This window comes from Scyliorhinus torazame, chromosome 20 (genome assembly GCF_047496885.1).
Source record: "Scyliorhinus torazame isolate Kashiwa2021f chromosome 20, sScyTor2.1, whole genome shotgun sequence".
NCBI lineage: Eukaryota > Metazoa > Chordata > Chondrichthyes > Carcharhiniformes > Scyliorhinidae > Scyliorhinus > Scyliorhinus torazame.
The window spans coordinates 34,194,104-34,205,506 of NC_092726.1; the positions used below are offsets into that span (position 1 = coordinate 34,194,104).

Here is an 11,403-nt window from a genome sequence, read left to right on the forward strand (position 1 = left end):
TCAGTACATACTCGAGTGTGTCTGAATGGATCAGGATGTACTCGAGTGTGTCTGAATGTATCAGTACATACTCGAGGGCGTGTGTGTCTGTGTGAATGTATCAGTACATACATTCAGACACACCCTCAATATGTACCGATACATTCACACACAGACACACACACCCTCAAGTACATCCTGATACATTCAGACACAGACACACTCAAGTATATACTGATACTTGAGTGTGTATGTGTGTGTGAATGTATCAGTATATACTCGAGTGTGTGTCTGAATGTATCACTACATACTCGAGTGTATCTGAATGTATCAGGATGTACTCGAGGGTGTGTGTGTCTGAACGTATCAGTATATACTCGAGTGTGTGTGTGTGTGTGTGAATGTATCAGTACATACATTCAGACACACACACACTCGAGTATATACTGATACGTTCAGACACACACACACTCGAGTATGTACTGATACATTCACATTCACACACACACCCACATTCACACACACATCCCCTCATGTATATACTGATACATTCAGACACACACACCCGAGTATATACTGATACATTCAGACACACACACACCCTCGAGTACATCCTGATACATTCAGACACAGACACTCGAGTATACACTGATACTTGAGTGTGTGTGTGTCTCTGACTGTATCAGTATATACTTGAGTGTGTCTGAATGTATCAGTACATACTTGAGTGTGTGTGTGTCTGAATGTATGTACTGATACATTCACACACACACACTAGAGTATATACCGATACATTCACACACACACACACACACTCGAGTATATACTGATACATTCAGACACACACACCCTTGAGTATTTCCTGATACATTCAGACACACACTCTAGTATATACTGATACATTCAGACACACATACTCGAGTATATGGGCTGGTTTAGTACACTGGGCTAAATCGCTGGCTTTGAAAGCAGACCAAGGCAGGCCAGCAGCACGGTTCAATTCCCGTACCAGCCTCCCCGAACAGGCGCCGGAATGTGGTGACTGAGGGCTTTTCACAGTAACTTCATTTGAAGCCTACTTGTGACAATAAGGGGTGTTCATTTCATATATGGACACATTCAGACACACACACTCTAGTATATACTGATACATTCAGACGCACACACACGATAGTATATACGGATACATTCAGACGCACACACACTCGAGTATATACCGATACATTCCGACACACACACTCGAGTATATACTGACACATTCAGACACACCCACGAGCATATACGGATACATTCCGACACACACAGTCGAGTATATACTGATACATTCCGACACACACTGACGCGATATTCTGTCATTGGGGCCTGTGGCACGGAAACGAAGGGAGAGTAGTCAATGCCTCTGCCTGTTACATGAGGGCAGAGTCCATCCAGCCCTTCGAGCCTATCCCACAGCCCATCTAGCCTCTCCCACAGGAGACCATTCAGTCCATCTCGCCTCTCCCACAGACCATTCAGCCCTTCGAGGCTATCCCCCAGGGGACCATTCTGCCCTTCGAGGCTCTCCCCCAGGGGACCATTCAGCCCTTCGAGGCTATCCCCCAGGAGACCATTCAGCCCATCTACCCTCCACCACAGACCATTCAGCCCCTCATGCCTATCCCACAGGAGACCATTCAGCCCATCGGGTCTATCCCACACATCACTCAGCCCTTCCGAGTTGATCCCACAGGAGGCCATTCAGCCAATCTTGCCTCTCCCACAGAACATTCATCCACCTCGAGTCTATCCCACAGGAACAAGGAGGTCATTCAGCCCCTCGAGCCATACCTCAACTGAAGAGGAGACCATTCAGTCCCCCTAAGTCTATCCTAGGAGAACACGAGGAAGCAATTTAGTTCCTCTCGAGTCTATCCCCAGGAACAGGAGGACGACATACAGCCCCCTCGATTATACCCCACAGATCAGGAGGCCATTCAGCCTCTCAAGTCTATCCCACAGGAGCAGGAGGCCATTCAGCCTCTTAAGCATATCCCACAGGAACAGGGGAACTATTTAAGCACCTTAAGTCTATCCCAAGGGAACAGGAGCCATTTAGATCCGATATGTCTAAACGCCAGGAACAAGGGGCTATCCATCCCCCTCAAGAATATCTCACAGGAACACGGGCCATTCAACCCCTCGTGAGCCTGTTCCACAGGAACCAAGGTCAGTCCCCGATGTTTATTCCACGGGAACAGGAGAAGGCCATTCAGAAGCTCGCCAGGCGCGACTCACAAACTCAGAACAGGCTGGTGCGGGGAGATCGCCCTGCTCTCTGCTTGTGAAGCTCACTACTCAGCCTGCGCCCGAATTGACCAGTCTTGCAGCACAGAATGGGAAAGTGATGAACAGAATTCTGGGAGGCAATCAGGAAACCAACATCAGTCCAGAGGGAGAATCCTTTAGTTTATTGCAAGATAGGTGTCTGTGTCTATGTCTGTGCGGCTCATCTCACCCGCAGGCACCTTCCTGACTCGATCGGTCACTGGTGCACTCTCTGTGGTTCACTGAGTATCACCCCGCCATCTTTCATCGCAGACCGGAATCGTTGGACCTGCCGATTTGAGAGACAGAAAGGCGATTAGATCCTTAACTTGTCCTTCCCCTCCCTCACCAACACTGCGACTGTGATTCCTCCTTTGGTTCATTAGCCCTCCCTCTCCCAAACCCGGAATCTGTGATTCCTCGCTTAAGTCAACCAGCCCACCCTCCTAATCAGGACTGTGATGCCTCTCCCAGTCAACCATCAACCTCCCCTCAATCAATTGTTGCATGGATTGTTTCTTCCTTTACCACAAGCCTCCCACTCCACCCGATCATTCCCGGGATCTATAATCCCCCCCCCCCCCCCCGCCTCAATGATCTCACGCCCCTCCCTGGCAACCAATCGGCACTCACCGACTCGGCCCGATATTCCCAGGGAATGGCTCGGAAGGTGAGGTAAGCGATGCCGGCCTCTAGGCAGCGCTGGGCCAGCACACGGCCTACGTTCTGGGCCGCAGCCACATCCCGGGTGCTGGACAGGTGCTTCTTGATGGCCCACTCCTGGGTCGAGGCCGAGATCACAGCCTTGCCCCCACTCCCAACTGCCTCCACGTAGGCCGTAACATGTCGCTGGGTCTTCCGGAAGCGCAGCCTGACAGGAGCCAACAATAAGAATGACAGATTAGCAGGGCCCGATGACCTCGGTGACCTCCTGCTCACAGATACGATTGACATTTTCCGAGGAGGTGGGTACATGAGGGTAGTGTAGTTGACTTCAGCAAGGCTTTCAACAAGAGCCCACATGGCAGACTGATCAAGACGGTAAGAGCTCGTGGGATGAAGGGTGATTCAGCAAATCGGATCGAAAGCTGCCTCGGTGTCGGAGGCAGAGTGTGACGGTCGAAGGTTGTCGATGTGACTGGAAGCCAGTGTTCTGTGGTGTTGCGCAGGGTCTGGTGCTGGCTGCCTTCTTGCAGTTTGTAGTGTACATTAATGATCCAAACAGGAATGTGTGGGTGTGGGGGGGGTATGATCAGAAAATTTGCAAGTGGCAGGAACATTTGTGTGGTAAATAGTGAGGTGAAAGATTTAGCGATTTAGACAGGCTGGTCAGATAGGTAGAACAGTGAGAAATGGGATATAACCCTGAAAAATGTGTCAAGTGATGCATTTTGGGGGGACCAGAGGGACCTTGGGGTACATGTCCATCGATCGCTGAAGGCAGCAGGACATGTAGATAAGGGGGTTAAGGAGGCAGATGGGATACTTGCCTTTATTAGCCGAGGTATAGAATATGAGAGCGGGGAGGTGATGATGGAGCTGGATTGGGACTTCAACTTCGACCTTTTGACTCATAGGCAGGAGGGGAACTTCCTGTGACCTGGGTGACATGGGTAGGTTTGACAATGAGAAAACGTTTCCATGTTCTGAGGTGAGACCAGAACGGAGGACCAGAAAACAAGACAGTCACGAATAAAACACATCGGGAATTCCGAAGAAATCCCGAGCCAGAGAGCGGGGAAGTGTGTGGAAAGCTAGCACCAGCAAAGGGGGAGTTGTGGGAGGAAAGGGTTGGGGAGGCTGGGCTTGTACCGTTGGAGTTTAGAACAGGAAGGCTTCTAAGGTCCCACCCGCCCTCCTCCTCTGTTAGCCAGATCTTGGTAGAAAGTTAGAGGGATGGCAGGGAAGGGAGTGCAATGTTCCTCCTGCAGGATGTTTGAGGTGAGTGATGCCGTTAGTGTCCCTGCTGATTTTACCTGCAGGAAGTGCTGCCATCTCCAGCTCCTCCTAGACCGAGTTAGGGAACTGGAGCTGGAGTTGGAAGAACTTCGGATCATTCGGGAGGCAGAGGGGGTCATAGATAGCAGCTTCAGGGAATTAGTTACACCAAAGATTGGAGATAGATGGGTAACTGTAAGAGGGACGGGGAAAAAACAGTCAGTGCAGGGATCCCCTGTGGTCGTTCCCCTGAGAAACAAGTATACCGCTTTGGATACTTGTGGGGGGGACGACTTACCAGGGGTAAGCCATGGGGTACGGACCTCTGGCACAGAGTCTGTCCCTGTTGCTCAGAAGGGAAGGGGGGAGAGGAGCAGAGCATTAGTAATTGGGGACTCTATAGTCAGGGGCACAGATAGGAGATTTTGTGGGAGCGTGAGAGACTCACGTTTGGTATGTTGCCTCCCAGGTGCAAGGGTACGTGATGTCTCGGATCGTGTTTTCCGGGTCCTTAAGGGGGAGGGGGAGCAGCCCCAAGTCGTGGTCCACATTGGCACTAACAACATAGGTAGGAAAGGGGATAAAGATGTCAGGCAGGCTTTCAGGGAGCGAGGATGGAAGCTCAGAACTAGAACAAACAGAGTTGTTATCTCTGGGTTTTTGCCCGTGCCACGTGATAGTGAGATGAGGAATAGGGAGAGAGAGCAATTAAACACGTGGCTACAGGGATGGTGCAGGCGGGAGGGATTCAGATTTCTGGATAACTGGGGCTCTTTCTGGGGAAGGTGGGACCTCTACAGACAGGATGGTCTACATCTGAACCTGCGGGGCACAAATATCCTGGGGGGGAGATTTGTTAGTGCTCTTTGGGGGGGTTTAAACTAATGCAGCAGGGGCATGGGAACCTGGATTGTAGTTTTAGGGTAAGGGAGAATGAGAGTATAGAGGTCAGGAGCTCAGATTTGACGTCGCAGGAGGGGGCCAGTGTTCAGGTAGGTGGTTTGAAGTGTGTCTACTTCAATGCCAGGAGTATACGAAATAAGGAGGGGAACTGGCAGCATGGGTTGGTACCTGGGACTTCGATGTTGTGGCCATTTCGGAGACATGGATAGAGCAGGGACAGGAATGGATGTTGCAGGTTCCGGGGTTTAGGTGTTTTAGTAAGCTCCGAGAAGGAGGCAAAAGAGGGGGAGGTGTGGCGCTGCTAGTCAAGAGCAGTATTACGGTGGCGGAGAGGATGCTAGATGGGGACTCATCTTCCGAGGTAGTATGGGCTGAGGTTAGAAACAGGAAAGGAGAGGTCACCCTGTTGGGAGTTTTCTATAGGCCTCCAAATAGTTCTAGGGATGTAGAGGAAAGGATGGCGAGGATGATCCTGGATAAGAGCAAAAGTAATAGGGTAGTTATTATGGGAGACTTTAACTTTCCAAATATTGACTGGAAAAGATATAGTTCGAGTACATTAGATGGGTCGTTTTTTGTACAGTGTGTGCAGGAGGGTTTCCTGACACAGTTTGTTGACAGGCCAACAAGAGGCGAGGCCACATTGGATTTGGTTTTGGGTAATGAACCAGGCCAGGTGTTGGATTTGGAGGTAGGTGAGCACTTTGGGGACAGTGACCACAATTCGGTGACGTTTACGTTAAGGATGGAAAGGGATAAGTATACACCGCAGGGCAAGAGTTATAGCTGGGGGAAGGGAAATTATGATGCCATTAGACGTGACTTGGGGGGGATAAGGTGGAGAAGTAGGCTGCAAGTTTTGGACACACTGGATAAGTGGAGCTTGTTCAAGGATCAGCTACTGCGTGTTCTTGATAAGTATGTACCGGTCAGGCAGGGAGGAAGGTGCCGAGCGAGGGAACCGTGGTTTACCAAAGAAGTGGAATCTCTTGTTAAAGAGGAAGAAGGAGGCCTATGTGAAGATGAGGTGTGAAGTTTCAGTTGGGGCGATGGATAGTTACAAGGTAGCGAGGAAGGATCTAAAGAGAGAGCTAAGACGAGCAAGGAGGGGACATGAGAAGTATTTGGCAGGAAGGATCAAGGAAAACCCAAAAGCTTTCTATAGGTATGTCAGGAATAAGCGAATGACGAGGGACAGAGTAGGACCAGTCAAGGACAGGGATGGGAAGTTGTGTGTAGAGTCTGAAGAGATAGGCGAGATACTAAATGAATATTTTTCGTCAGTATTCACTCAGGAAAAAGATAATGTTGTGGAGGAGAATGCTGAGCTCCAGGTAAATAGATTAGATGGCATTGAGGTACGTAGGGAAGAGGTGTTGGCAATTCTGGACAGGCTGAAAATAGATAAGTCCCCGGGACCTGATGGGATTTATCCTAGGATTCTCTGGGAGGCCAGGGAAGAGATTGCTGGACCATTGGCTTTGATTTTTATGTCGTCATTGGATACAGGAATAGTGCCAGAGGACTGGAGGATAGCAAATGTGGTCCCTTTGTTCAAAAAGGGGAGCAGAGACAACCCCGGCAACTATAGACCGGTGAGCCTCACGTCTGTAGTGGGTAAAGTCTTGGAGGGGATTATAAGAGACAAGATTTATAATCATCTAGATAGGAATAATATGATCAGGGATAGTCAGCATGGCTTTGTGAAGGGTAGGTCATGCCTCACAAACCTTATCGAGTTCTTTGAGAAGGTGACTGAACAGGTAGACGAGGGTAGAGCAGTTGATGTGGTGTATATGGATTTCAGCAGAGCGTTTGATAAGGTTCCCCACGGTAGGCTATTGCAGAAAATACGGAGGCTGGGGATTGAGGGTGATTTAGAGATGTGGATCAGAAATTGGCTAGCTGAAAGAAGACAGAGGGTGGTGGTTGATGGGAAATGTTCAGAATGGAGTTCTGTCACAAGTGGAGTACCACAAGGATCTGTTCTGGGGCCGTTGCTGTTTGTCATTTTTATCAATGACCTAGAGGAAGGCGCAGAAGGGTGGGTGAGTAAATTTGCAGACGATACTAAAGTCGGTGGTGTTGTCGATAGTGTGGAAGGAAGTAGCAGGTTACAGAGGGATATAGATAAGCTGCAGTGCTGGGCTGAGAGGTGGCAAATGGAGTTTAATGTAGAGAAGTGTGAGGTGATTCACTTTGGAAGGAAAAACAGGAATGTGGAATATTTGGCTAATGGAAAAGTTCTTGAAAGTGTGGATGAGCAGAGGGATCTAGGTGTCCATGTACATAGGTCCCTGAAAGTTGCCACCCAGGTTGATAGGGTGGTGAAGAAGGCCTATGGAGTGTTGGCCTTTATTGGTAGAGGGATTGAGTTCCGGAGTCAGGAGGTCATGTTGCAGCTGTACAGAACTCTGGTACGGCCGCATTTGGAGTATTGCGTACAGTTCTGGTCACCGCATTATAGGAAGGACGTGGAGGCTTTGGAACGGGTGCAGAGGAGATTTACCAGGATGTTGCCTGGTATGGAGGGAAAATCTTATGAGGAAAGGCTGATGGACTTGAGGTTGTTTTCGTTAGAGAGAAGAAGGTTAAGAGGAGACTTAATAGAGGCATACAAAATGATCAGAGGGATAGATAGGGTGGACAGTGAGAGCCTTCTCCCGCGGATGGAAATGGCTAGCACGAGGGGACATAGCCTTAAACTGAGGGGTAATAGATATAGGACAGAGGTCAGGGGTAGGTTCTTTACGCAAAGAGTAGTGAGGCCGTGGAATGCCCTACCTGCTACAGTAGTGAACTCGCCAACATTGAGGGCATTTAAAAGTTTATTGGATAAACATATGGATGATAATGGTATAGTGTAGGTTAGATGGCTTTTGTTTCGGTGCAACATCGTGGGCCGAAGGGCCTGTACTGCGCTGTATTGTTCTATGTTCTATTAGGAACAGGCAGAGGGGACTTAACTGAACCATGTCAGATTCTGAGGGGTACTGACAGGGTGGATGTGGAGAGGGTGTTTCCTCTTGTGGGAGAATCAAGAACCGGGGGGGAGGGGGGGGGGGGGGGGGGGGGGGGGCTCACAGCTTAAAAATAAGGGGCAGCCCATTTAAAAGGTAAGAGAGAGGAAAAAGTAATAATGGAAAACAAAGAAATGGCAGAGGAACTGAATAGTTACTTTGCATCAGTCTTCACGGTGGAAGACACCAGTGGGATGCCAGAGCTCCAGGAGAATCAGGGGGCAGAGGTGAGTGCAGTGACCATCGCTAAGGAGCAGGTTCTGGGGAAACTGAAAGGTCTGAAGGTGGATAAGTCACCTGGACCGGATGGACTACAGCCCAGGATTATAAAAGATTCGCTCAGGAGATTGTGGACGCATTAGTGATGATCTTTCAGGAATCACTGGAGGCAGGAAGGGTCCCAGAGGACTGGAAAGCGGCGAATGTAACATCACTGTTTAAGAAGGGAGAGAGGCAGAAGACGGGAAATTATAGGCCGGTTAGCCTGACTTCAGTCATTGGTAAGATTTTAGTCTGTTACTAAAGATGAGATCGCAAAGTACTTGGGAGTGCATGGTAAAATCGGACTGAGTCAGCACGGCTTCGTCAAGGGGAGGTCGTGTCTGACAAATCTATTAGAGTTCTTTGAGGAGGTAACAAGGAAGTTAGACAAAGGAGAACCAGTGGACGTGATTTATTTACATTTCCTGAAGGCCTTTGACAAGGTGCCGCATGAAGAACAAAGAAATGTACAGCACAGGAACAGGCCCTTCGGCCCTCCAAGCCCGTGCCGACCATGCTGCCCAACTGAACTACAATCTTCTACACTTCCTGGGTCCGTATCCCTCTATTCCCATCCTATTCATATATTTGTCAAGATGCCCCTTAAATGTCACTATCGTCCCTGCTTCCACCACCTCCTCGGGCAGCGAGTTCCAGGCACCCACTACCCTCTGTGTAAAAAAACATGCCTCATACCTCTCCTCTAAACCTTGCCCCTCGCACCTTAAACCTATGCCCCCTAATAATTGACCCCTCTACCCTGGGGAAAAGCCTCTGACTATCCACTCTGTCTATGCCCCTCATTATTTTGTAGACCTCTATCAGGTCGCCCCTCAACCTCCTTCGTTCCAGTGAGAACAAACCGAGTTTATTCAACCGCTACTCATAGCTAATGTCCTCCATGCCAGACAACATCCTCGTAAATCTCTTCTGCACCCTCTCTAAAGCCTCCACATCCTTCTGGTAGTGTGGCGACCAGAATTGAACACTATACTCCAAGTGTGGCCTAACTAAGGTTCTATACAGCTGCAACATGACTTGCCAATTCTTATACTCAATGCCCCGGCCAATGAAGGCAAGCATGCCGTATGCCTTCTCGACGACCTTCTCCACCTGTGTTGCCCCTTTCACTGACCTGTGTACCTGCATAGGAGACTGTTAAATAAGTTAAGACCCAAGGTGTTATGGGTAAGATCCTGGCATGGATAGAGGATTGGCTGACTGGCAGAGAGTGGGGACAAAGGGGACTTTTTCGGGATGGCAGGCGGGTGATTAGTGGTGTTGCCTCAGGGGTCGGTGCTGGCACCACAACTTTTCACAAAATACATTAATGATCTGGAAGAAGGAACTGAAGGCACTGTTGCAAAGTATGCAGATGAAAGAAAGATCTGTAGAGCGACAGGTAATATTGAGGAAGCAGGGGGGCTGCAAAAGGATTTGGACAGGTTAGGAGAGTGGGCAATGAAGTGGCAGATGGAATACAATGTGGAAAAGTGCGATGTTATGCACTTTGGAAGGAGGAATTTGTCATAAACTATTTTCTAAATGGGGAAATGCTGAGGAAATCAGAAGCACAAAGAGGCCGGCGGGGGGGCGAGGGGCCGGCGGGGGGCGAGGGGCCCGCCGGCGGGGGGCGAGGGCCCGGCGGCGGGGGGGGCGAGGGCCCGGCGGGGGGGGGCGAGAGGCCGGCGGGGGGGGGGCGAGAGGCCGGCGGGGGGGGGGGGGCGAGGGGCCGGCGGGGGGCGAGGGGCCGGCGGGGGGCGAGGGGCCGGCGGGGGGGGCGAGGGCCCGGCGGCGGGGGGGGCGACGGGGCCGGCGGGGGGGGGGCGAGAGGCCGGCGGGGGGGGGGGGCGAAGAGGCCGGCGGGGGGGGGGGGCGAAGAGGCCGGCGGGGGGGGGGGGCGAGAGGCCGGCGGGGGGGGGGGCGAGAGCCTGGCGGGGGGGGGGGCGAGAGGCCGGCGGGTGGGGGCGAGAGGCCGGCGGGGGGGGGGGCGAGAGGCCGGCGGGGGGGGGGCGAGAGGCCGGCGGGGGGGGCGAGAGGCCGGCAGGGGGGGGCGAGAGAGGCCGGCGGGGGGGGGCGAGAGGCCGGCGGGGGGGGGGCGAGAGGCCGGCGGGGGGGGGGCGAGAGGCCGGCGGGGGGGGGGCGAGAGGCCGGCGGGGGGGGGCGAGAGGCCGGCGGGGGGGGCGAGAGGCCGGCCGGGGGGGGGGGGGGGGCGAGAGGCCGGCGGGGGGGGGCGGGCGAGAGGCCGGCGGGGGGGGGGGGGGGGGGGGCGAGAGGCCGGCGGGGGGGGGGGGGGGGGGGGGGGGGCGAGAGGCCGGCGGGGGGGGGCGAGAGGTCGTCGGAGGCCGGCAGGAATGTGGTCACAGTATGCTCAGAAATGGGGAGCAGGCTTGAGGGGCTGGGATCACACGTTGGTACGTTTGCAAATGGCTGCCCCAGGGAGTGGTTGAGCTGAATCGTTTTGATATATTTAAAGGGAAGCTGGAATAACCCCCGTGGGAGAAAGGGACAGACGGAAAAGGCAATGGAGTGAGTTGAGAAGAAGGGGAGATGGATGCTGGGTTTCTCTCACCGGTGCCAGTAGGTGAGGCCGGGCCAGACGGTTTGCCAGCCTTTGTCTTTCCTCTCCAGGGCCAGGCGCTCCAGGTTCCGTGGGTTGCGGTTGATGAACCGGGCTGTGACCACTCCATTCTCAGCCGTGTCAGGATGTTGCTCTGGTTTAGCGAGTGGGGAGCGATGCCGGGACCCAGCACAGACCTGGGGGAGAGAGAGGGGCGGGGGTTAGCAGGAAATCCAGCAATGGCAAACCCCATGCTGAAATCAGTTGCTGCTGGATTGTTGTGAGAGCGGTCAGCCGATGGGGGTGGCCGGGATTTGGAAAGACACGATTCTGTTTGAACCTCAGTCACCGAGTCCCTCGGGGTGAATGATTTCCCTTATGGTCAATGGGTTCAGTGAATGTGATGCCCATGTCGTCGATCAGTTGGGGTATGTGCAA

The 11,403-nt window shown here is 52.4% G+C and overlaps 2 protein-coding genes across 2 annotated transcripts in view; one reads left to right on the forward strand and one right to left on the reverse strand.

Moving 5' to 3' along the window:
- Window positions 1-11,403, forward strand: part of LOC140397044 (equilibrative nucleobase transporter 1-like) — a 446,298-nt gene that overhangs the window by 248,460 nt on the left and 186,435 nt on the right. The window lies entirely within an intron of this gene.
- Window positions 2,404-11,403, reverse strand: part of mrpl18 (mitochondrial ribosomal protein L18) — a 10,583-nt gene continuing 1,583 nt past the window's right edge. The window contains exons 2-4 of the mRNA XM_072486085.1: window positions 10,978-11,162; window positions 2,917-3,154; window positions 2,404-2,572 (exon numbers count right to left, since the gene is read on the reverse strand). Of these exons, the coding sequence (XP_072342186.1) occupies window positions 2,501-2,572; window positions 2,917-3,154; window positions 10,978-11,162 (495 nt within the window). The 3' untranslated portion in view covers window positions 2,404-2,500. The remainder of the gene's footprint in view (window positions 2,573-2,916; window positions 3,155-10,977; window positions 11,163-11,403) is intronic.